We start from the raw sequence: 23,862 nt of genomic DNA on the forward strand, positions 1-23,862 counted from the left end.
ATAAATAAATAATATATATATATATATATATATATATAAATATATAAAAAAAGAATTGAACGCATCTGTGTGGCAGTAGACAAAAAACACAACATGAAGATGAAATGTGACCATTTCTCTCCATCTATAATTTATTGGTTCAGCTTTTAGCAAACAAATAGTAGTTCAAATCCATACAGATTCGAAAGGCAGAAACATCATTGAAATAAGATGCTTGTGCATTTATGTTACATCAGCTGCAAGGCCTCACTGTCATTACCCCCCGTCTCTTATTCTTTCCGCATGACAATACATTAAAAAGAAGTCAACAATGCTTACTGCATTAGTGATGATTAATGACCACAAGAATTTATGTACACTAAATAAACGAATAAAATGACCAGTGTGTCATATAGAAACCCATCTTATGACAGTATAATTATGGCAGTACAAACACAGTAGAAAGCTATTCACCAAAGCCTAAGACTTCCACGCTCACTGTTCTACAAAGAAGTCAGCAAAAATATACGCTTTGGACTTTGCAGCAATGTTGGGTTTTCCTTGTTTAAATATGAAACTAAGACTAACTATCATGATCTGTGCATGCACGTTTCGTATTTTTGGCTGAGCACTCGCTCTTGATCTCAATGCTTTTCACTGTCCAGGACATTTTTCATCTCATTCTGTCGGGATGAACAAGGTTCAGCTGCATCAATGATCAGCTATTTCATTTAAACCCAAATTTCTACACAGTTTTTCTTCTCATTTGCACACTAAACTAAAATTATGATACATTTATTATCCTTATATTATTCTGAGAAGTGTTTGTATAAACAATGAAATGATGATCCATACATGAGACCAACATTCAAAAAACAATACACTTTTAAAAATGTATCTATTATATCTAAATTAAACAAACATCTGGCTTATCTTTATTAAAATGGTGTCACTTGGTGACAAGTTTTTCATGATTAGAACTGTTTTCTAATCAATATGGCACTGCTTTATGCAAACATGCGAGTGTAAAGTTTGCTTTTTTATTTCTAAGCAGGATGTGAAACTTGGCTGCAAAACATCTGTAAGAATGATACATTTGGATTCACGTAATAATACATTATTTTCTGCCTGTTCCAATGTGGGCTAATTGCATTTTGCAGCGTCAGGCGCCAATCCACTAAGTAATATTGCCACAGGCAAAAAGGAAAGTTGGTGAAGTTTAATAAAATTGCAACAGGCAGCAGCTGTTAAGTTATTCACAGAACAGAGGTGAGGTAATTTGCAGCGTCTAACAGAACGAAATGTATCTTGAGTTTTATGTTTTTGTTTGAGCCACTAAAAGCAAATCATAAATATTATTCACACATGTCAGACAGAACATCCTTTAGCAAAAGCATTAATCATTTTATCCTACTTATCAAACAAACAATTTATTCTCCTCATAGCAATCAGGCATGTTGAGTGGGGCAGCAGAAAATACATAAAATACAAGAGTAATAGGTAAACCAAAGGCATTGTGGTCAGTAACAAAATAAAACCGAAATAAAAGAATGTATATTATAATCTACAAAACATTAGTGATGAATTTCAGGTAGCGAGTAATACTACATACTATAGTATATATATATATATATATATATTTATATAAATATATATATACACACACAATAGTATGTGACTGGAATACAATTTTTGAATTACTGATTCTAACAATGTTGCATTTACGCAACATAAAACTATTAATTTCTATATTTTACATTATGATACTTGAAGATCAAACATTCCTGAAAGAGACCCCACAGATGTTTTCAATTATTTTACAGTAATGTTAAAACAATTTTTCTATCTGTGCAAAATGTAAAAAGAGCTTGCTTTAGAAAACAACATTCAGAAAAAAATTGCATAAGTTAATTTGACCAAAGTATACAGAACAGTATCTGACAGGCATTATTTAAAATTGGCATAGTCTGAGAAAATGTCAACAAAATCCTGAACCACTCTGTAGCAGAAGTCGTATTGCTCCTGGAAGGAAAGGCAAAAAGGAAAAGCGTTATTGTGCATATATGTGCAAAAACGGTTCCAAACAACACAAACGTGAATAAGCTGACAGTTTCTGCACAGCGGGTTTGATATTATCTTGTTTTCCACCTACCACAGTCTGAACCATGTGTGGTCTCTGCATGCGTAAACTCTTGACTGTCTGAAAAACGTCCAGGAGGCCTTCGGCTTTCACCCTCTCCAGAATGTTACTGAGGGCAATGAAGGTACCGGTCCGACCTGCACCAGCACTGAAACATGAGGGACATGGCAAATAAGCAACCACATCACATAATTCACACGCTGGAGGGCCTTTGAAAATGGTCCGATTTGTTGCAGTACTGTGGCTGTGGAGGAACTACAGACAATTTAGAAATACATCTCAGAAGGCAATCAAGAAATTATGAAATTCTAACTATATTTCTGAATAATAATGCTGCAATGAAACTCTTGTGATCTCAGCAGCAACATCCTTTTTTTCATTTAGAGGAAAAAGTTTGCGCGAGAAAAGGTGACCTTTGTGTAATAGTGCTAATAATCATCCTCACTTAAAGAGAGGCTAATCCAAACGCTAACACTAATCAGTTTGGAAGCTCAGTGTTTGACTGAGTCAATGTTTACAATGATGGCGGGATGGAGAGAGAAAGACAGAGAGAGACAGGGAGCGAGAGCGATGTGCGAGTCGGAAAGAGAAGTGTGGAGAGACGTTGGGGATTGCAACGGGTTAGCCCCATTCCCGGGGGGCCAAGAAAAAGCTTTAAAAAGCCCCTCTTAGACAAGTGGTGATGAAGGAATAGAAGAGAGTGATGACACCATTTCCTGTCGTTAGCTCATCTTATCAGATTAATCATAGTGGGAGTCAGAGGAGATTTCACTTTGAGAGGTTTTAATTGACTGTGAATCAGTGGATTGGATCAATCCCATAGGGGCATGCTGCTTTAGAATCACTTCACCTGAAGCTAGGTTCTGATCAAAGCTTTCACAGCTAAGTCTTTATAAGGGATCACATAAGTGGTTTAAGCATAGAACACCAGGTCTACTGAGGCAAAATGTAGCATTTATTGTAACAGACATTCACAGGAAAGAAATATGTATCCGTAAAACTGAAACCACTCCTCGAGATTCCAGTGATCAGGTAATAAAAGCACAGTGAGAATGAAAGGGGTTGTGTATTAAAAGCATGAGTGGGTAAATACATAATGTAATATACTGTATATAATATCCGTCTGAAGCTGCACATCGTGCTGCAGAATTGTCAAACTTGAAGTTCCTCACCTGCAGTGCACAATTATGGGACGGTTTCCAGACTGCTGCTGCTGCCTCTGCACAGCGGCAATAATGTCAATCATTCCTCTTCCCTCGGCTGGTATTCCGATCTCAGGCCATCCGTGGAAGTGGAAGTGTCGGACGTGTTGTGACTGCTTTTCCTGGCGAGACGGTATGGAGAACTGTTATTTTCATGCAGCCAAAAAATTGTGGATACAATTAAATTTCATAAAAGACAGCACAAAGGAAACGGGGAGGCACATTGTGTTAATTTGAAATCTATATCTTAAATTTTATGTTTAAAACATCACGCACTGGTCTGTAGGTGAGCACCATGTCTTTCAGAGTGAAGGTTTCACACAGTGTATCGCCAGTCAGCTCCACAGTGTAATCTCCAAATGTAACACTGCCCTCTGATGGCCAATACTGGAAACACTTTTCCTGGTTGGAAGAGTCAGATGGAAATACAATTAGGGTACACTTGAAAGATTTATGCCCTATTTTTGTTTTTATATTTTCAGTGTGCACCACAAAAACAATATAAAACAATTAAATACATACACAGACTGTCAGGAAAGAAAATGAAATAATGGAACGAAAAAGACTTGTTTAAATGTGCAACTCCACTTTTCAGCCTGCACTTTTGCAAGAGCACCATACTGTACCTGCTCCCTCTCTTTGAGTTCGGTGAGCATAACGATTGAATGGCACCTCCACTCCCACACCATCCTCCAGAAGTCCTCCACTGTGTGAGACAGGGGGCCCTGGGTTGCTATAAAATAGTCCTTCTGCCTGTAGCCCTGGAGGGCAGATCATCCGGTAAACAACACTTGAGAGTGCAGCAAACATAATATTTTGCATTGTTTGTAAAGGAAACAATGAGCTTTATATATACTTCTATGGGAAATCTATACAGGAGGTCATGAGGGAGTGCTTACATCAATAAAGGAGGCATTGATGTAGTCGGTGAACTCCTGTCCTCTTTTCACTGAGAGTATTACTCGGTTGAAATCATCTGCAAAAAGAAAGAAAAAGGAAAAATGAAACTTTCCACAAGTGATTCCTAATAAAATATAAGTTTGAAGAGTCTGATGGAGAAAAAAAAAAAAAAAAAAAAAAAAAAACAGCTAAGTAAAACTTTAGCTGTGTTATTAAGGCTGGAGCCTATATAAGTTTTCACTGTAAAAAGTTGTACCCAGGCTTTCCTTTCCCACTCAACTCCAAACTTTAAGTCAAGATACAAGCCCTATTTAAATGTCACTGATCACACAGACATGGACTTATTAGCCCGATATCTGTGTATGGCATCTATAAAACCACCAGTAGTGTGATACTTTGATGTTACTCGGATGTGATGTATTATGAAACTGTTCGGTGTGTCAGAGTAGTCCTTACACGGAATGATCTGAAGCACACGGTTCTTCTTCATGTTGGCAGGGAGGTTCCCAGTTCTCATGTTCTCCTTCATTATGCGAACGTTGGTCAGCTTCTGTTGGGGGAAAACATGAGTGGATTGACAGGATCAAAAAAAAAAAGTGGATTTTCATCAACAGTGCAGCGGTAATAAACGTGGTGATATTTAAGGCTGGTGATGGCTGGTGAAGGTGAAGGAAGACAATATTTTTTGGGAAAATGCAACAAGTAAAAAGACAGATGCTGGACAAAAATATTTCTTATTACTAGAAAAGAAAAAGAAGAAGAAGAGGCAACAGGGAATAATTCCTCTCAGTGTGTAGGGAAAGTGTGAGCAGCAAAAATGAGAAATTTTCACCAAGCTACAATAAATTCTATGTGGCAGATGGTGGTGCCATATAAAGTTTTAGTTGATACAAAGCATTGTTATTTATGTTACTACTGCCAAGAGCGGCACCCTGGGCAAGTTTTCCAGGAAAATATACCCATGCAGGGCGCAGGGTGATGGGGACGATTCATTACTGACTGAAATGTTTAAGAGTGAGCTTCTTTCTTCGTACCCTGAACTCCTCCTCCAGGCCCAGCCTGTCGTGGGGAGCCCTGGTGTTGTGAAGCCTCTGCAGATGGCCCTCTAGAGAGCACACATCTAGCTCGGTGTCTCCATACAGATAGTACTCCAGCAGAGCCTGGTAGATGAAGGAGTACTGCATCTGAGGAGGAAGACAGAGGAAGTGAAGGAGAGGAAGAAGCAGAAGAAGTTGCTTTAGTGCCAAAGTCTTTCCTACTATTTTCGCATCACAGACACGGTTGTTTTTTTCCATGTCCTCGCTTGTTTATGCCACGACTAGAGCAAGTGAGTTGAGCTGTCAGCCCAAGGCACAACAGGTCGGAAGGGGTCAACACTTACATCTGTCTGGATGAGTTGACAGCGCTGTTCTCGTATTCTGCTCACAAAGCCGAAGACATCCACCCTCTGGTCCATGTGCATCATGTCGATCATGCTGTCAATGACAATGAACGTCCCAGTCCTCCCAACCCCAGCGCTGCGGAAGCACAGACAAGAAGAAGGCACAAGGTCTTTTCTCTGTAGCAAGCAGCCAAAGTGTCGCGTCAAAACAAAACGCGTCAAATAACAACTCTGTCAGATGTTGTGTTTACGAAGCGCAAAGAGCCTCCACAGCGAAAGAAGAACACCGTAGCAGACGGATTTTTTCTCACACAATAAAGAATAATGGACATGATATAATGATAGGAAAATGTTTTTGCAGCCTGGTTATGTATTGCCGTACTATCCCTAAATTCCAAACATAGACGTCAATTGTGGACAGCCCCGAGCATGTGTAAAAGTGCTTCACCTCTGAAGCCCAAACAAACTCCTAATAGATTTACAAGAGTCGTTTGAGCGGACGGCTCCTCAGGGAGCGCAGAGCTGGGATTCCACAGCGGGGTGTTGAAGCCTCTTCAATGGGCCCCATTCAAGAACAACAGTCCCTCTCCCTGAGCACCTGTTGCAGCAGTTGCTACAATTGGCTGCAGATTTCTTTGGTGAGACTTTACACTGACTGGCCAGACTAACATATGCACATACCAGGAAAGCCATTACAGTTGTTAAAATATATTTGTTGATATATTTGCTGATGGTTTTATTCGTCAGCAATGAGCTCCACTCTGGTTTTTATACATTTTACCTATAAAGTTTAAAGTTAAACTGTTTACATATCATATTTTAGTTTTGCTTATAGATTTACTCCCTAACTGGATATTTATAATCTGAAAGGTGTCGTCTCCTCCTCAATAATGAATGGAAGCCAGTTTGCCCAGGAAAAGATTTTGCTGTCCGGCTCCTCTGCAGTATGTGTAGCATTTCTGAAATGAACTCAGGCTGGATTTATGGCTTCTTCTGGCATTATGTATTTATATTTTATACTATACTATTTTACCTGCAGTGCACAACAATGGGTCCAGCATAGGATGGATTAACAGCCTTGACCTTCTTGAGGAATTTCAGCATGCCTATGGGTGAGAATGGCACCCCGAAGTCTGGCCAGCTGGTGAAGTGGAGCTGGGTGACCAGTCGGGGAGCCCGAGGACCATCGCTGCCCTGCTGTGAAGCACAGACACGAAGTTTAGACATGTGCGTGCAATAATAAAATAGTCACTAAACTGACTGATCGTTTTAATGAAGCCAGTCTGGGAAAGTAACTGAAAATTATCTGGAAAATGTGTATTTTTCTGTCATTTGGTTATTTTGTGACAGAATCTAATCATTAAACATGTGTACTGCTTTGCCTCTGCCTCACTTCTCATATCTCACGAATTGCTCTCTCAGGAGAACGTAATTTCATTCTCTTGAACACTTGGTTGCTCTGTGTTCAGAGAGCTGAATGTAAAAAAAAAAAAAAAAAGCACCCAGTCCGTCGGCTTGTACTGCAGTGCTACAGCACAGTCACACTTTTTCAGAGAGGATATCTGCACTTCTCCGGCTTCAAATGGAGCGGGAACAAAGTGAATTTTGCTATCTGAAGGCTCCGCAGTACACTGAGATGGCACCCAACTCAGCAGTCAAAGAAAAGAAATACAGATACTGTATGTGTGTAAACTTCTAAAGATGAATTGATGTGAAGCACAGTACATTTGTACAGTGTTTACTGTATGTTAAATATACTAACATACTGATCATTTTATGTTGTTTATTACACATATCCTTTAATATTCTGGTTTCCATTTATTTATTTTTATTTTGTATCCTTTTACAATTTACTAAAATGTTCTAATTTCCCTATGGGGAACATTACTTTTTACACAATCTCTATGCAGCTTCGTTTCATGTTTAATTTTTAATAACACTATAGCCATTATCATTACAGATGTTTATAGCAATTAAGAGCTTTATTGAAAAAGCACACAATGATTTTCACAGCAGGTGTACGTCTAAATAAAAGCAGCATTTGGCTTAATTTTTAGATTTATTTTAATTTTACTTACATACTGAACACAGAATTTTCTGATGGTGTAGTCCACCAGCACAGTGAAGTCCTCCATTGCCACCCTGACATTCCCGTACATCCAGCAGCCTTTTTCTGGCCAATACTGGTAACATTTTTCCTGGGGAGAGAATCACAGCCATGAAAAGGTTATCCTTGTTAGTCTATCTGTGCCTGTAAAAATAAAAAAAACATCCAATTATTATTATTATTATTATTACTGTAACTTATATGTGAAATAGTTGTAAAGCTGCATCTACTGTGTGTGTATTACATGTGTAGCGTATAGAAAAGTGTATCTGATGTGTGTATTTCACAGTCCAATTCAAAGGCAATCACAGGGACTTTGTGCGACTCTGTCAGTCAATAAGATCTTCACAGCGACGTTTCAACTCATTAACTAGATTCTCAGACTAATTATCATGAAGCCTCTTAGGATCTTATCAACAATTATTCCGTCATTGATCCCCAATGCCTCTATTCTGCCCTATCAAACATGCTGTTGAGCTCTCAATTGATCATCCCTTTGAGGCTGAATTTAATGCGTTGCTACGTAATCTGCTGGGTGACACTTTGTATAGATTCTCAGTTGGGGAAGGGGTCAAATAAATTATGCCCATGACTTTGGGTCATGAGAATACTAAAGGGTTTCACTAATGGGGCATTGGAACCATATAGATTGAACAGGTTCATTCTATAACACGCCCGACTCGGTAGCATTAGAAGAATGCAGTGCAGAGGGAGAATACTCTTAAACACACCTCTTTCCTTTCTTTTAGATTGGTCAGCATTACTATAGTTGCCGTTTTCTGTTCCCAAATCATCCGCCAGAAGTCAGCCACCGTCTCCAGCTTCGGGCCTGAAACAGAATAAAGAAAAGTATTAAAAATGTTGCGCAAATGGTCATAATCTTGAATATTCGCATGTGCAAATATAACTAAAATGTACATTTACCTTGAGCTGCAATGAATTTGTTCTTCTCTTTATAACCCTGTGTGACCAAACACTGTGTTAATAATCATTTGTGAAGAACCCAAACATCTGCATTAAAAGCTTAATCCTAATTCAGACTCACGTCTATGTAAGATGCGTTTATATAGTCGGAACACAGATGTCCATCTGACTCAAACATCACTCTTGAATGATCCATCTGTTGAAGAGAGGAGAGATAAAAAAAAAAAAAAAAAAAAAAAGAAGATCAACAGACTGTTCATAAAAAGTTGGTTCTTATTTTTCATTTCGGCACACATCACCTTTCCTTTAGATTTAGAGATCAATAAAACTTCATGTCTAAAGGTTACATTAATATTGTCTGCTGCAGAATATAGATCCTCACTCACATGGTAAAATGTTTGGGTATCTGTTTTTCTCTCTGTTGTGCTCTCTGCTCGCCTCCTCAAAGGACCCATGGTGGTAGTAACACGGCAGCGACTATAAACACAGAACCCAATTCTCGTGAGATAAAAATAAAACCATGGGTACACAGCCTACTAACATAACATTTTATGACTATTTTCTTATTCTATGCTTGCAGGACTAAGATCTTAGTCAGATACAGAATGTACCGCACAGTCCACCAAACAAACTCAGGCTTACATTGAACTCTTCTCTGAAGAGCTTGCCGTCATCTGCGGAGCGTATTCGGTACTCCTCCTCCAGCGAGTCCAGGGGGATGGGGAAGTACCTCTTGGATGGTGAGGGAGATCTGGGGAGAAGGACCACTGTCTGCTCTCCTGTGTTTAAAGGGATATATGGCGGTCAGACTGCTAACGTTTCCCAATAGAGAACATTACAAGCTCTCATAGCACCTGCAAAAACAAGCCTGATGGCCATTAAGATTTCCTACTTCTGTGGGTACATGACAGGAATGATTTCTTGAGTCATAAACATAGTGCTGCTGCTGCTGCACGAAACTGTCTTAACTCAGAATTTGGCCTTTCCGTTTATTTATTTATTTTTTACTTGAAGTCAAAGTTTATATGGCTCCCTACGTGCTAGGAAAGCTGAGAGGCTTTCGAAAACCTTGCCAGCCACCTTGGACTCCAGATCATGAAACTTTCCTACACCATAAAAAGCGTAAATCTACAAATCAAATAAAAATGAAATAAAAAGTAAAAGACTGCATTACATTTTCATGCACTGGCGGTTATATTGAGCACAGCACAACAGTACCTTGTTCCTCCAAGAAGCCATTCGGAATCTTCTTATCCACCGAGGTAACTAGAGCTTTCCTGTGGTTTTTGAACCTAGAGAAGTAAAGAAGACGAAACCGTCAGAGAAGATAAAGGGCAGATATCTCTATTGAAAAATCAAAAAATGAGCTGAACCCGATCCCTATAACAGAGCTGTTAAGCACATACAGCAGGGCAAAGAACAAATACCAAAACCAATATCAACCATCTGAGAGAGCCAAAGCTGTTCCTCCTCATGTCGTTGCCAGAGAGAGGTCTGAGCTGGTTGGTCAGTGAATGACTGTTTGTGGCCTGACCTGACCTCGCTGTTTTTGTTTGCTGTCTTACTTGAGGTGCAGCTGTTTACCCATAAGCCACTGCTCACCGCCTGTTTCCAAACCACCCGCACCTCCTCCCCAATGCCCTAACCCGACACACACACACACATACACACACACGCTCACACACATGCTTAAGGGGAATGAGAGAGAGAAGGAGAAAAGAGAAAGCAGAGAGTCACTCAGGCAAGCGAGTAGAGTAAGTGACTGTGTATGTTCATTCACCTCAGACAGTAGATCGTCAGCAGGACAATGACGATAAGGAGCAGGGATATGACCAGTGTTGAGGGCAGCACATGAGCACCCTGATGGGTGGGGTTTTCTGGACGAAAGACACATAGGATCATATTAGTTTTATTCAAGGATACATTCAAACAAACACATTTTAAGAATTGGGAAATGTACTCGTTAGCTTTCTCTGTGAGAGTTAGATGAGAAGATTGATACCACTCTCATATCTGTCCGTTAAAGATGCAGCTACGACAATAACAACAAGAAGACATTTAGCTTTGCATAAAGACTTGAAGCACATGGAAATACAGCTCGGTCAACTCTGTTCAAAGGTTAAGAATCTATGTTTAACCTTTAAAGATTATTATTTCATAAGTTATTTCTCATTTGTTTAATCCATACAAAAACCTAAGTGTAAAAATGGCAGCTATAGTTTTAAAACCAAATACCGTGATGACTATAATAACGTATTTCCCAAAATGTCTGAATATTCCTTCAAAGCAAGACCATAATTTTACTGAATGATGGACAATGTAGCCACATGTGACTGTTATATGATGTTAATAGTAGAATGTAGTGTACCGTAGCACAACTAGAGTCGTAAAGTAACAGATTTAGATTTAGAAACAGCAATATCTGCCGAAAGTTTGTTTACATTAGCTATGATTAACTACTGTGACTGTGGTGACACCAGACAAAGTAAGGCTGTAGCAGCAAATCAACTGAGTGTGTTGAAATGTTTAAGAGTGTGATTTAACGCCAACACATTCTGCTTTTCATTTGTACGATCTGTTATTTCATCTTTCAAAAGTAACACAGTCTTGCTTTTACATCTGATCTGATCATGCACAGTACAGTTGCTCATGTCCTCGCAACAATTACCTGCAGTTTGGTTCTCATGAGATGAATTATTCACGGCAATAGAGATCCCAATCAGAAACAACACCATTGTCACTGTGAATAAAAAAGGAACAAAAAACATGTCACTTCAACAGATGAAATGAAAAAGATGTAATTCTACAAAATTCCACTGGAAGGCGCCAAACCAATACAAAATGTATCTGCAGCCTGGTGGAGCGTACAGAGGCCAGAGAGGAGAGCCCAGCTTTGATGGGCCTTGTGTGATGTCTGTATGTCTCTCTGCTGAGCAGTTAAAGTCCTTATGGGATATCTGCTTGCAGCCTTGTCCTGTCAGGCTGACTTGAAAGAGTGGCAGCGTATCACATAACCTAATATTCAGACATCAAACCGGAGAGGAGGCTTTAACCCACAGGTGACACTAACCATATCCCCCTGCGGACCCTGTGGATTTGACAATGGAGTTGAGCTCAAGTAGTATTTGTTAGAAGCCATCTCATTTTGCTGTGATGCCTTTGATGTACAGCACTGACAGCGCCGCCTGCCAAAGACACGCACACTGATCCTCAATGGTGGTACCTGTTTTTAAACACAGTGTGGGCAATATACTTTTTTTTCTAGGGTAATAGCGATACTGATAAACAAGCTTAAAAAGAGTGTTGTGTAAAAATTAGCATATGTATATAGGTTATACTGTTGGCTTTATGGAGAAGACCAGATGGTGTTGTTCTCCGCACCTTCTTCCCTCCTCTCCCTCCAACACGCCGCCGTCTCTCTCTCTCTCTCTCTTTTTCCCTCCTTCTGCAGTGAACCATAATTTTTACTCTAAACCACATTCTCACTCTTCCCTTTTACTTCATTGCTGGGAGCTATTAGTGATTTATTTGGGGCAGAGCTCTGCAAGCGTCTTTCCAAAAGGAAAAGAATATGACAACTTCCTCTCAACTGTACCGGAATTAAATCGATTCTGACACATTATCCTTGTGTCTTATTATCTCCAAAATGTAGCAGCCAATTTCTCCAAACTCACATCCTTTTTCTCCCCCCGTCCTCCAAATGAGAGGGTAAGAAATCATAGAATAAATTGGGGAAACGGGGCAGATCTGCCTAAATGGCTTTGATGGAATAAATGAGAGAATCAAGAATTGAGTGTCCTAATTTATCCTCTGTTCTAAGTCCCCTTCTCATTATAGAGGCCACAAGACTGGATGGAATAATTCATTGTGTCAATTTAGTTCTTCTAGAAATGGGTCATCTAGGGGCCTAATTTGTGATGTTTGAGAGAATTCCTTGCACATAACCCTAGGGGGTTTCACATAACTACATCTCCCAAAGCTTTGTAGAAAATAGAGCTACATAATAATGCTCTAACAATGGGCTCAAAACAAAATTTATGTCAAAACTTATAAAGTACTATAAAGACAACAAATTAGGGGCTCTGTGTTTTGCACATTACACAGCCTGTCGCTGCAGTTATACACAGGACAATGCATTTGCACACTCAAATGCTCCTTTTATTTCATGTTTACAGTCCAATCTAACGCCTATTTTTCACCCAAATTATCATTAGACACACAAATCAACTAACTCCTTACACCCATTAAATCTCTGAGAATCATAGCAGCGTGATAAATACACAGCACACACACACACACACTGCCTTTTCTCACTTAACACATATGCATAGTTACACATACATCCCACAGCCAAAGGCTATGTGTTGCATATGTGTCGCACTCTGTTGGAGGAGCCAATTCTCTCCTCAGTGTTAACAAGCTGACAGTGTCAGCACCTGTTCTCCACTCTACCCCACTGAGCAAGTCACATTCACTCACACAGGCCCATCCTTACAGCTCTATGCTGCAAGGCATGCTGTGCGTACGGGTCACTGCATATCTGTCATCTCCTGGCAGCTACAGTATATACAGTATACATCCAGGAGATGAAAAACAGAACTGAAATGTAAAAATGTCAGATGAGCAATCACTCCATGACTGCATTGAATGAAAAAAAAAGAAAAAAAAAGAAAAGATAACTCAGATCTAGATTGAACGTTTCCCTGCGTCGCTAAAAAGAAAAAAGGAGGAGCAGGTAAAATGAAAAGTGTAATAGCATTGATTCCTATCTGTTGGTAAAGTCTTGCAGTGTGGCCCACTGACCAACAGAGGGAATTGATGTGTACACTGAAAACAAGCAATAGGAGACATATTATTGTCTTGGAAGGCAGGACACTATACTACTGTATATACTTGAACCATTACCACTGTGGTCACTTATTAATTTTTTTTTTACCTTTATTTATTCAGGGTAGTTTCACTGAGAAGCAAGCTTTCTTTTACATGAACACCCTGATCATACATTTATTTATGGAGGTTGGATTTTATGCAATCAGTCAAAAGTGACAAAAAGGGCCACAGGCAACAGAGTTGTTGTGTTTCTGACAAAAGCATTTGTTAACAAATCCTTGGTGGTATTTGGCCCTGAAAATGTCTTTAGTGTCATCGTACATACAAGGCATCAAAAGGTCTTTAATATAAACACGATCTTTATATCTTCAGTTCAGCCTTAGAGGCCTTACAGAGAGATAAATCTGCCAAGTCCTGAACTGTTGTTTCTTCTTAAAATGTTGATTTCTATGATGATTTTGGTCTTTTTTTTCTCAAGAGTCTGCATTTTCTACTTCATGAAACTTGTCATGATTCATTATGACACATTACTCATGCCGCTTACTATACACTATTTATATATCTTAATTAGCATATGACATCATCTGACCCTCATATGCAAGAGGATTTGCAGAGACCTATTTTAAACAAGGAAAAGATGCTTTGGTATAATTGGTCTTGCCACCGCCACCAGCTATTGCATCATTCATTCCAGATCCCTGCTTTTCTGTCTGTTTAATGAAATACAAACAACAGCGTGCTCACTTCAACCTCCAGCACCTGCTTGACATAAATGTTCCCAGTGAATTAAATTATACTGCATCACTTGAGTTGGGAGGGCAGAAGCAAATCATCCCACCCATGAATGATGCAATGCTAACATTCAGAAGGCATAACATGCTGGTTGTACCTTGAGGGGAATGTTAATATTTTGGGCTCTAATATGTATTATTCAACATCGATCAGCTTTGCTTTTGTGTGTTGTGAACAGATTGATTTAATTGTGAATTAAATGTGAGACAACTATCAAAAACTGTGAGTGAAAAAAAAAAAAAAAAAAAAAAAAAACCTCAATGAGAAATACTATACAGCTCTAAAATCCCAAGACTCACAGCACACTAAAATGAATCTGTTCTGCTTCACTGTAACATCTCCCCTCACCTTGGCTCACATGTGAGCACCTGAAAACGAGCCTCAAAGAAAACTGACATCAAAGAAAAACCAACCACAGAAATGTGTCTTTACCTTGTGGCAAACCTGCACCCTGTTCACTCTACTTTATCATTAATTCAAACCAAAGGGTGGGGTGATGTATCATCCATTTCCAACCAGAAACATAAAAATGTGGCAAGATGGTAGATGGAGGTAGATTTTCCTTTGGAAGAACCTAAACATCAGTTGTATTAAACAACACAAACACGTTTCCTATGCAAACATTGGTACACATTTTTAAATATTTAAAATAAAGCATAAGCCTCAGAACTCCCTGCTGACCTCCTCGACCTTAGTTAAACATCTCATATAAATAATGAATTACGTGCAAAATTTGCTGAGTATGACATAATTGCAAGTAAAGCTTTAAAGCAAATTTCAGAGCTCTTAAAAGTCTTATTTGATGTTAATAGAGTTGCAGTTATCTCAAATTGATTCGTGTCATATTTTATCGCTGTTGATCTGCTCAAACATGTAATGTGCATCATTCATAAGACAGCATACTGGGATTTGAAAACCTCAATGGATCCATCTCTGTTACCACAATATGATACTGTGGGTGGAGGATGCTGCTCACGATTATTAAGATGACGCTTCCGTTTTTAACCTTGTAAACTAGGTATCTATATTTAACCCTTAAATACGATAATGAAGCAGCATCCGTTACTAATTGTACTAATTTGTCACAATTATGAGGTTTGTTGTGTGTGTCATGTTGGGAAATCATGGAGCTAATCAGCTGTTTCTGTAATAAATATATTCAGCCTTAATTTCGTGCTCTTTGCTGCATTTTTCCTAACAGATTAAGCACTTGATTTGGAAAAGGAAGGCCGAGTAATCCACTGCAGAGCAGAGACACTGATGGACTCAAAATATTGGAGTAAATTTCACGCCTGTATCAGTGGACAATCCATTTCATAGCCTGAATGTGGAAATGCACGGCAGTCCTTTTATAAATCTTTTTCTCAAAAAGACAGATGGAGAAAACATGGAAAAAGCAATGACAAAATTTTAACACCTTTACAGAGGCACTGCAATGAGGTGCTGATGAGAAGCAGCTGGCAACCATTACGGTTTTTATAGGTAGGACTTAAAATCTGTAAATTAGAGAAAAAAATCTCAAGAAGGTGAAAACAGCCAATCAAAGCTCAAATACCGAAATAGGGTTATGGGTGTATGCAGCATATTCCAGTATGCACTGGGCTGCATGAGGCTGGGTATACACCGTTAGCAGGTATAAATGTTGACCATGTTCACCATTTTAGTTCGGCATGTCTGGAATCAGCCCAATGGTTATATTAGATATTTAAGTCTCTTCCATGAACACTTTACTGAGTGATGCACAGTTTCACCACGATTCTCCCATTACATAGCCACTGGGATGTGACGTGTAGCAGGTAAACAAATAGGAGCTTGGCTGACCTGACCCTGCTAAAAGCTTACTAGCAGCAATGGAAATCACCACTGATTTGAAAAATGCATGATTTATATGAATTATTCAGCATGTTCCCTAGGTGACACTGTATTTTCAAGCCTTCAGGGATATTTGCCACATATAATGCTTATCGAAGTATGATCTGGAACAACAGGAGTAATGATGTTAAGTATGTGTGACTACAAATTTCTAAACATCAGTGAGACACAAAGATTACTGTGGATAGCACTCATACTGCAGGATAGCATTTTGTTTTATAATAAAGATGAAGAATTTCCTGTTTATAGGGGTACCTCAAACAATATAAATAGATATCAAATACAAATGTATCAAAAAGATAGTGAGATCCAATCATGTCTGTTTCTACACAGATCAATAAAACCTCAAAGACAGATCCACATTTTGTGCTTGGCACAGAATAGATGGCATGTCTTGTACACAGAAAGATAAAAGAGTTTTTTTTTTTGCAAGGAGAGAAGGAACAAAGACAGAGCGCAAAAAAAAAAAAAAAAACGAACACCAGAAACAGCCACCGCTTCCATTGTCAAATGCCAAGGAAAAAGGATGGAACGAGAGCACAAACACATGTCAGTAAAGTGTGGCAGCAGAGAGGAGAGGAGAGATGAGAGAGGAGATGAGATGAGAGGAGAGAGGAGGGGAGCTGGAGGAGATAAATGTCTAGATTCTGGGTTCAGAGATAACAGCTATAATGGAAGACATCCTTAGTACACAGAGGCAGTAAAAAGGATGAAGCTGTACTCTCTGGTAAGTCACTGCCATATCTTCAAATGCAGCTTGCTGTATTTCACATATGAGAGAGGCTTTGCAACAAGGCTGTCAGAGATTCTTTACAAAAACATTGTATTGCAACACTTCCTATCAAAAAAGGCATTATACCTAACGCTGGGAATGCTACTGTATCTGTGTCTCATCTTCTCAGCCGGGTTTACGCATCTCTGTTCACTGTCTGCTGCGGAGTTAAGGTCAGAAGAATCAATCTGAAGAAATAGTTTGAAATCCAATTAGTCTCATCTAGAAAGGAGACACTAATTATTGGATTATTCCCATTAATGGATTGAATTTCAATTGATTCCCTAAAGCAGAATGACCATGGTCTGTGGTCAGATGGATTAATAGAGACTTACACTTCCAAGCAAAGCCAGTGCGATCTGGTATCAGTTGACCCGTCAGTCCATAGCCTCCATGTGATCCCACTTCCGTTCTTAGTTGGATTTATTGGGGTTTTCTACCCTCGGTCCGTCTTCTCCTATTCACATCCTCCCTGAGGTATTGATGATAGCACTGGATGCAGAGATGGCTGAGGTTGGTGGCAGTGATTAAGGTGGTCTTGAGGTGTGTCAGAGCTTCAGATTGGGATGAAGGCACACGGGATCATACCAACCTGCAAAAATAAAGCAAAAAAACAATAGTTTAACCAAACCTAAAAACTCTTCTTTTATATGGTTAAGCACAAACAGAGGCAGATTTTTCCCTGACTCACTGTTTGAGAAAAAATAATGCATGAATACACAACAAAAGACAAGTGGAACGAGTGGGCGTTTGCATCTGTTCACAGTATGTCTGAGAGAATGACACTGTATTTAATCAACTGGGTTAGTGCGTGTGTGGCTGCGCAGCCCAAAGTGTACAGTACATGCCCAATGTTTGTTTACTGCTTGGTTCGCTCCTCCGCAGCAACCTCTGTTGTAACTTACAGAAGCCAGTGTTGCAAAGCAAAAACATTAACAAGCTATTCATCTCCAATCATGCAAGACTAATTCGCCCCAAATTAGTCTTCCCGAACAGTGTTTGTAGTACACACGAGGAGTTTGCACACATTCGCCTCTTGCTTTCAACAAAATAATTAGAGGTAAGAATCACCTTCAAATCTAACAGCAGCAGTCACGCGAGCGGTGTTCACAAACATTGTTCCAATTAAAGTTACCACCACACACGGCCCTAAATCTGTCCATAAATGTGACTTTACAACAAACAGCCATCACATAAAACTACACTGGAATTAATTCCTCGCTATTTACACAAAGACATTACTGTGATGTTATTCTATCGCCTCGCTCGAGTCTGAGAGAAGAAAGCATGCCCCTTTCGCCCACTCACTCCCACTCTCCCAGAGTCCCACTGCCCACAGGTGTGAGCCACAAAGCCATATTGTTAACACTTGGCCGCTGTGACGCTGCCGAGCAGAGAGCAGAGGAGAGGAGGTGAGTTAGTCACTGGACCCAGCTGGATGAGCCCACTCAGACTGAGCTGGAAAATGAATGAAAACAAGGTACGGAAAACACCTCTTCTTAGGCCCTTACTGTAAGAGCAGGGCTCAACTTTTCCAAGTGTTGCAAAGTCTTTGGCATTTGAACATAAACATGTTTGCAACTGAAGGCAGCCCCTTTAATCTGAGAACTGTAAACGTGGTGAAAAGATCCTTTTATGACGTCCTCTAGTGGTTTAGCATTGCACTTTTGAGAGACAAGTTTTATTTTATTTTTTTCCAGTTGTTAGAAACCAAAGCCAGGGAAGGGTCAGACAAGATTTTGGTTTCACTTAAGGCAGTAAAATCGAGTTTCCTATTTCTGAAAAAGCTCATATCTATAGTTGATATCATGCCTGCTTTGTCACTGTAATCAGCTGATGTAGTTACCCACACACCACAATAAACCGGGCTTTTAATACTGGTGAGTATCCTCCATTAGGCTTGATTAATGTTTTACTATACTGTGCTTAGCATCATTTTAAAGCGTAAAGTCATTGGGTGACGTCCAGTTGTGAATCTGTACGATAAATAACAGAGCACATCTGAGCTTTTCAGAGCATCATTGATGAAATGTGATGTTTGTATAAGCACTGCAACAACTAAGAAGATCACAGACCCAATCCTAGAATGCAATTTTCATGAAATGTATGACTTACCCGCATTATCCATTTGTATAGAGTGATTTTGGTTCTTCAATAAGATGAATCTCAAATCTCTATTTTACAGGCTTTGCCTTCTAGTGGCCAGTCCAAGCCTGCAGCCATTCAGTTTACTGTACCCATGGCTTCAAGCAGCAGATTTTTTTAAGTTATCCTCTGGTGCATTTATTCTATGGATGTGGTAAATGTACAGATAATACAAGAAGGTCAAGCTAAAAATACATGCCGAGAAAAAAACTGCCGCTATACTGCTCATGTGACCTTTGACCTGGCCTGCAAACAGAAATCTTGTTACTGAATCTGTCAATCAAAGATGAATCACAGAGTAACCAGGCAGAAACGGTGACATTAGCGGCGTTCTCCAGATCTGAGCGCGTGTCAGTTCCCAGGTGCACGCGCTGTGGCTCTTATTTAAAAGAGCAAAGTTGTGATGGGTTTAAGGAAAGTTTAATTACCAAGCAGTGGTAAAGATATAAATAAAAGATAAAATAGGTAATGTGCTATACAGAAGCAATAATACACATGTAAGAAGTAGGCTGGGCTTTTTGCAGTGATCATATATTATTATTGATGTTAAAAAGCCTGAGCTAAATGATAATGGGTATAAAAAATGTATAAAATATGTTAAGTTATTTATACTGTATTTCACTTGTCTAAAAGTCCTGTGGGAGACTTATGAAACCATCTTCATCTTTTCACACAAAGTATTGTTCTCCTTTCAGCCCTGCACAGTCAGTCTGAAGAGGAAGGAGGCATGCTCACGGCATACGATTACTGCAGGCACAAGCACTTCCTTTCTGTGCCACTCTGCCCATTGACTAAGAGGGGAAACATGCAGATCATTAAAGTTTTATGGGAGTGCAGTCATCACCCAGCACTCTGTGGTTCAATCATTAATTCATACCAAAACAGGCAACACTGAGCAGCTACGCCCGGCTATGAAGCAACGTTACTACAGTAAAGAACTGAATATCACTTAAACATACTGTTACTGTTATCATTATTTTAACAGGGGTTTGCATTGTCAAAATATTTGAAATCTATGCGCAAATCTGGTGGCTGCTATTCACAAACCCCACATATTCAGTGAGTTCAATGAATCTAAAGATAGCTATTCATGCTATTCACATGCTGCCTTCCTGATACATAAATCCAATATTGATGGCTTCTACCCCAGAGGCTCACGTGGTTTCCTGAGAGGATGAATCCACAGTTTCCTATATAATGGGCTAAACAGGTCTTCAGAGAGCACAGATGCATGCAGTAGCCATTCACGAGGCTCCACGCAGACAGCAAGCTGAGACTGTACTCTGTCAGTCATGCTGGAAAGTTTTGTTTCACTTATGCACAAGTTGAGACTTTGGTGAGCGTCTGTATGTTTGTAAATGTGATTTAGTCTGTGAGGTTGCCTGCTGAGGTAACAAGAATTTAAAAAAAAGCTGCTGTCTACAGCACGAGATAAAGACATGCCAGGCTGAAAAGGTAAGACTGTTGTGTCTTTTACTAAATATACTAACGGACGTTTCTACCTCAGTGCTCACGTAAAGATCCGCCAGTTTGAGACTTTGTATAGATTCCTACTCACAGGAATCCTGAACCTTAACTGAATGGTCTGCTGAGCATGTCGGGGGCCTGAGCCTCAAACATCAATGCTTTCAAATGAGTGGCCAGTGCTGAGGGAAATAGCTGAGGAACATTTTTACGCCTTCATATCAGAGGATTGGAAGAGTAATCTCCAGCCTCAAGCTTGAGGACTCTGAAAATGACACTTCTGGGGCACAGTATAGGTGAAACCAGGGACAAGAGATAATAAGCACTGCAATTACAGCTCCACCACCAGTTCTACTGGAGCTCAACCAGGGGGAAAAAGTTTTCTCCTTTCACCCAGAGCCCAGGATAAACTGTGAAAACACGCAAATAGAGCCAGTCAGAACCATTCAGCCTGACCTAACAAACTGCTGTTCTAGTTAATATGGTTCTGTTCAGTCTTGCTTTCTGCAGCTGCACCACGAGTGTCTCCTGAAACAGCCCTTTGTGTTTAAGTGCAGTAGCTCTCATTAAAACGAGCACTCACTTTCTTCCCTCATTAGCAGACAGAGTGATAATAACACGAGCACTTCCTCTTCAAGTCATGGTTTACTTATGAAGCACTGGCCTGGCAGAGCAGATTCTGTGTATTAATGAAATATGACATACAAGAGCCAGGCTGGAGTCGGAGGTTAAACGCAAGCAAGAAACTTTTTTTTTTTTTTTTTTAATATAAACAGGGTTGTGACGGTGCAGTGGATGGTTCTTTATTAAAACATGTACATGTACTGCCTGACGATTGAAATGAGCAGAGCACACTGGCCTATATCCAGCTGCATATATAAGGAACCGTCATTTTCATCTTACACACTTTATTATAATAATGACTGCAGGGACAGTCAGAGTGCAGTCCAATCAAAAAAAAGCAGTGCTTCATGATGTCAAGAGGTCTTTCTCATCTATTTGTTTCACCAAACAATTCACACCAGTGTGTGCACGTATGCAGACAGCCCACAGATGTGAATATAATCTGTATCTTTCGGCTCATACCTTCTTTCAATGACGATCAGTAGAAACGGTGACAAAAGTAAGACAGCTCAGATCAGCCTAATGAAAATTTTATATGGCCAAATTAACCTCTGATTAGCCCACATAACTGAATGTACCAGCCATAATTAAAGTGTAATCGAGATAATAAAATGTTCAAATATAAATTAGATAGGATAAAAGACTTAAATATCTATGCATGGAGCATAAGCAATTTCAATACAATGTCTATAAAACTCCTACAATAATAATAATAATAATAATGATAATAATAATAATAATAATAATAATAATAATAATAGGGAGAAGTGTCATTAAGTTTTTTTAACTACAAAACTCAGATGGAAAAATGGATTCCAGTTCCCTCTCATGAAAACCTAGAAATTAAGATATTGCAGTTGGGAGAGCTTTATTGGCTTCACACTGACCTATACATGAAATGTCACACAGACCCGGATCTTAGTTGTAGGTTTTCTTCCACCTCCCCCACCACCTTTGCTCTTTCCCCTATTCTTCTTTGAGCCCAAGTGTTCAACACCAATTTCGTACCTGCAGTAGTGAATTAGGTTTTATGACCCGTCACCTGATAAGAGCCTCTGAATTATCCCTCCAGCAGATGGACATCCCTTTAAGCAAACAATATCAGAGAAGTCATGTTGACTCAACAGTGACTCGTGTCTTTCGACACAGGCTGTTGTCATATCAATGCCCAGATTTCACATGTCAAAGTTTATAGTTTCGCCATTCCTGTTACACTTAGTAACCAGTACTCGCAGTGATGCTAGAAGCGGTTAAAAACAGGCCACTGTGCCTAAATTTAAAATAATCAGCATCATTCACACCTTAGGATATTGAAAAGTCATCATCAGGAAATTAATCTTTGTATTAGCATGTGTCTAACTATAGCTCATGTATTCCCAAAGTGAAAAAGATATGGGGCTGTGTCGCCCAATATTCAGACCACAGACGAGGAATCTGAGGTAACTCTAAAATTAACATCAGCCTTTTATTAGGCCATTTAATCAAGGAGGGAACTGAAGGTTACTTTATTGTGAATGAGGTTATAGTGAATGAGAGACATTTATAATTCATGTATGCACATAACAGTTCCAGCAGTGTCCCACACTGCAACAATTATGACAGATTATCTCATCTTCATTGTCACGTTATTATCACACTAATGTCAGAGTCTGCACCGACCAATTACAGCAGTGAAAATGACATTTCTTCACATCTTCCTGTCTGTCTTTTTTATTCATTTGCTCCAGATTGATTGCCACAATGAAAATGGTGCAAATATGTGAAACTGTGTGGAAAAGTCAACATTTTATTTTGAAAGCAAAATTAAACATGCCCTTCTACTAAAATAAAACGAACTGACACATCATCGTCATCTCAGGTGATGTCAGAAAACCTGGATGCTAAACCTGGTTCGAGCATCCAGCATGGTTGTTGACTAGCATCCGACAGGCCTGTCTACTACATGTATACTACGTGTACTCGCCCCCTTGCGTTTTCTGTCTAGACCAGTGAGGATGCTGCAAACCAAAAGCCCCCCATCCCGACAACATCTGATCCGGATTTAAAAATCATCAATTTCTCTGACTGAAAGCATTTACTGATGAAAGAGAAAATCGCATGCGGCATCCTGGTGGTCGCAGGGCGTGTGGAATTGCTCCACTAACCCATATTTACTGTGGTCCATGTTGTCAGGAGTGGCAGCGTGGATGGAATACAAATGTCACGTCCAAATCCCTGTGGCCTGCATTCCCTCTCTGGAGATTTGTTGTAAGCAAAAAGCATTTTCTGCTTTTAGCGAAACGCACTGTGGTCTAATATTATAAGAGAGATGCATGAAGCCTAATGCATCACAGCTACACTGAGAGGTTTCAGACATGAGGCTGGAGCAAATGACCGACACAAACCAGTCGGTGTTTACACAAAAATACGCGGATGAAAACAAGTGGCCCGGCTGCTTTTTCGCTGCCGTTTTCATGCATCTTACCGTGGCAGACTCTGCGATGACCTCGCCTCACACGGCGCAGCGGCGGCTGATGATGTCGGCGTGTGTCTTTCCTGCGCGGCCCGACGCCTGCGTCGTCTTCTCCTATGTCCTGTGGAGGATAACGCAAAACACATGAAGTTGTCGAATCATCCGACCGGAGCAGAGGAATGCGTTTAGGTTCCCCTGATGCTCATGTTTCCAGCAGATCTCTCTGAGGATGCGCTTTCCCCTGCTGCCTGCTGCCTGCGCCTGCCTGCCTGAGCAGA

At 39.8% G+C, this 23,862-nt stretch overlaps 1 protein-coding gene across 1 annotated transcript; it reads right to left on the reverse strand.

Annotated features, from left to right (window-relative positions):
* Positions 1-150: 150 nt before the first annotated feature.
* Positions 151-23,862, reverse strand: LOC111235205 (receptor-type tyrosine-protein phosphatase epsilon-like). Its single transcript, XM_022763567.1, has 21 exons — positions 23,597-23,862; positions 17,235-17,491; positions 11,302-11,373; positions 10,414-10,510; positions 9,852-9,925; positions 9,276-9,412; positions 9,019-9,110; positions 8,755-8,827; positions 8,634-8,670; positions 8,441-8,538; positions 7,681-7,800; positions 6,636-6,799; positions 5,603-5,738; positions 5,256-5,405; positions 4,678-4,771; positions 4,221-4,297; positions 3,948-4,082; positions 3,598-3,723; positions 3,292-3,443; positions 2,132-2,267; positions 151-2,001 (listed from the first exon to the last, which is right to left on the reverse strand). Exons 3-21 carry the CDS (start codon positions 11,366-11,368, stop codon positions 1,927-1,929), a joined length of 2,040 nt encoding a protein of 679 aa, XP_022619288.1. The 5' UTR covers positions 11,369-11,373; positions 17,235-17,491; positions 23,597-23,862; the 3' UTR covers positions 151-1,926.

This window comes from Seriola dumerili, unplaced genomic scaffold (assembly GCF_002260705.1).
Source record: "Seriola dumerili isolate Sdu_G_001 unplaced genomic scaffold, Sdu_1.0 BDQW01000478.1, whole genome shotgun sequence".
Lineage (NCBI taxonomy): Eukaryota > Metazoa > Chordata > Actinopteri > Carangiformes > Carangidae > Seriola > Seriola dumerili.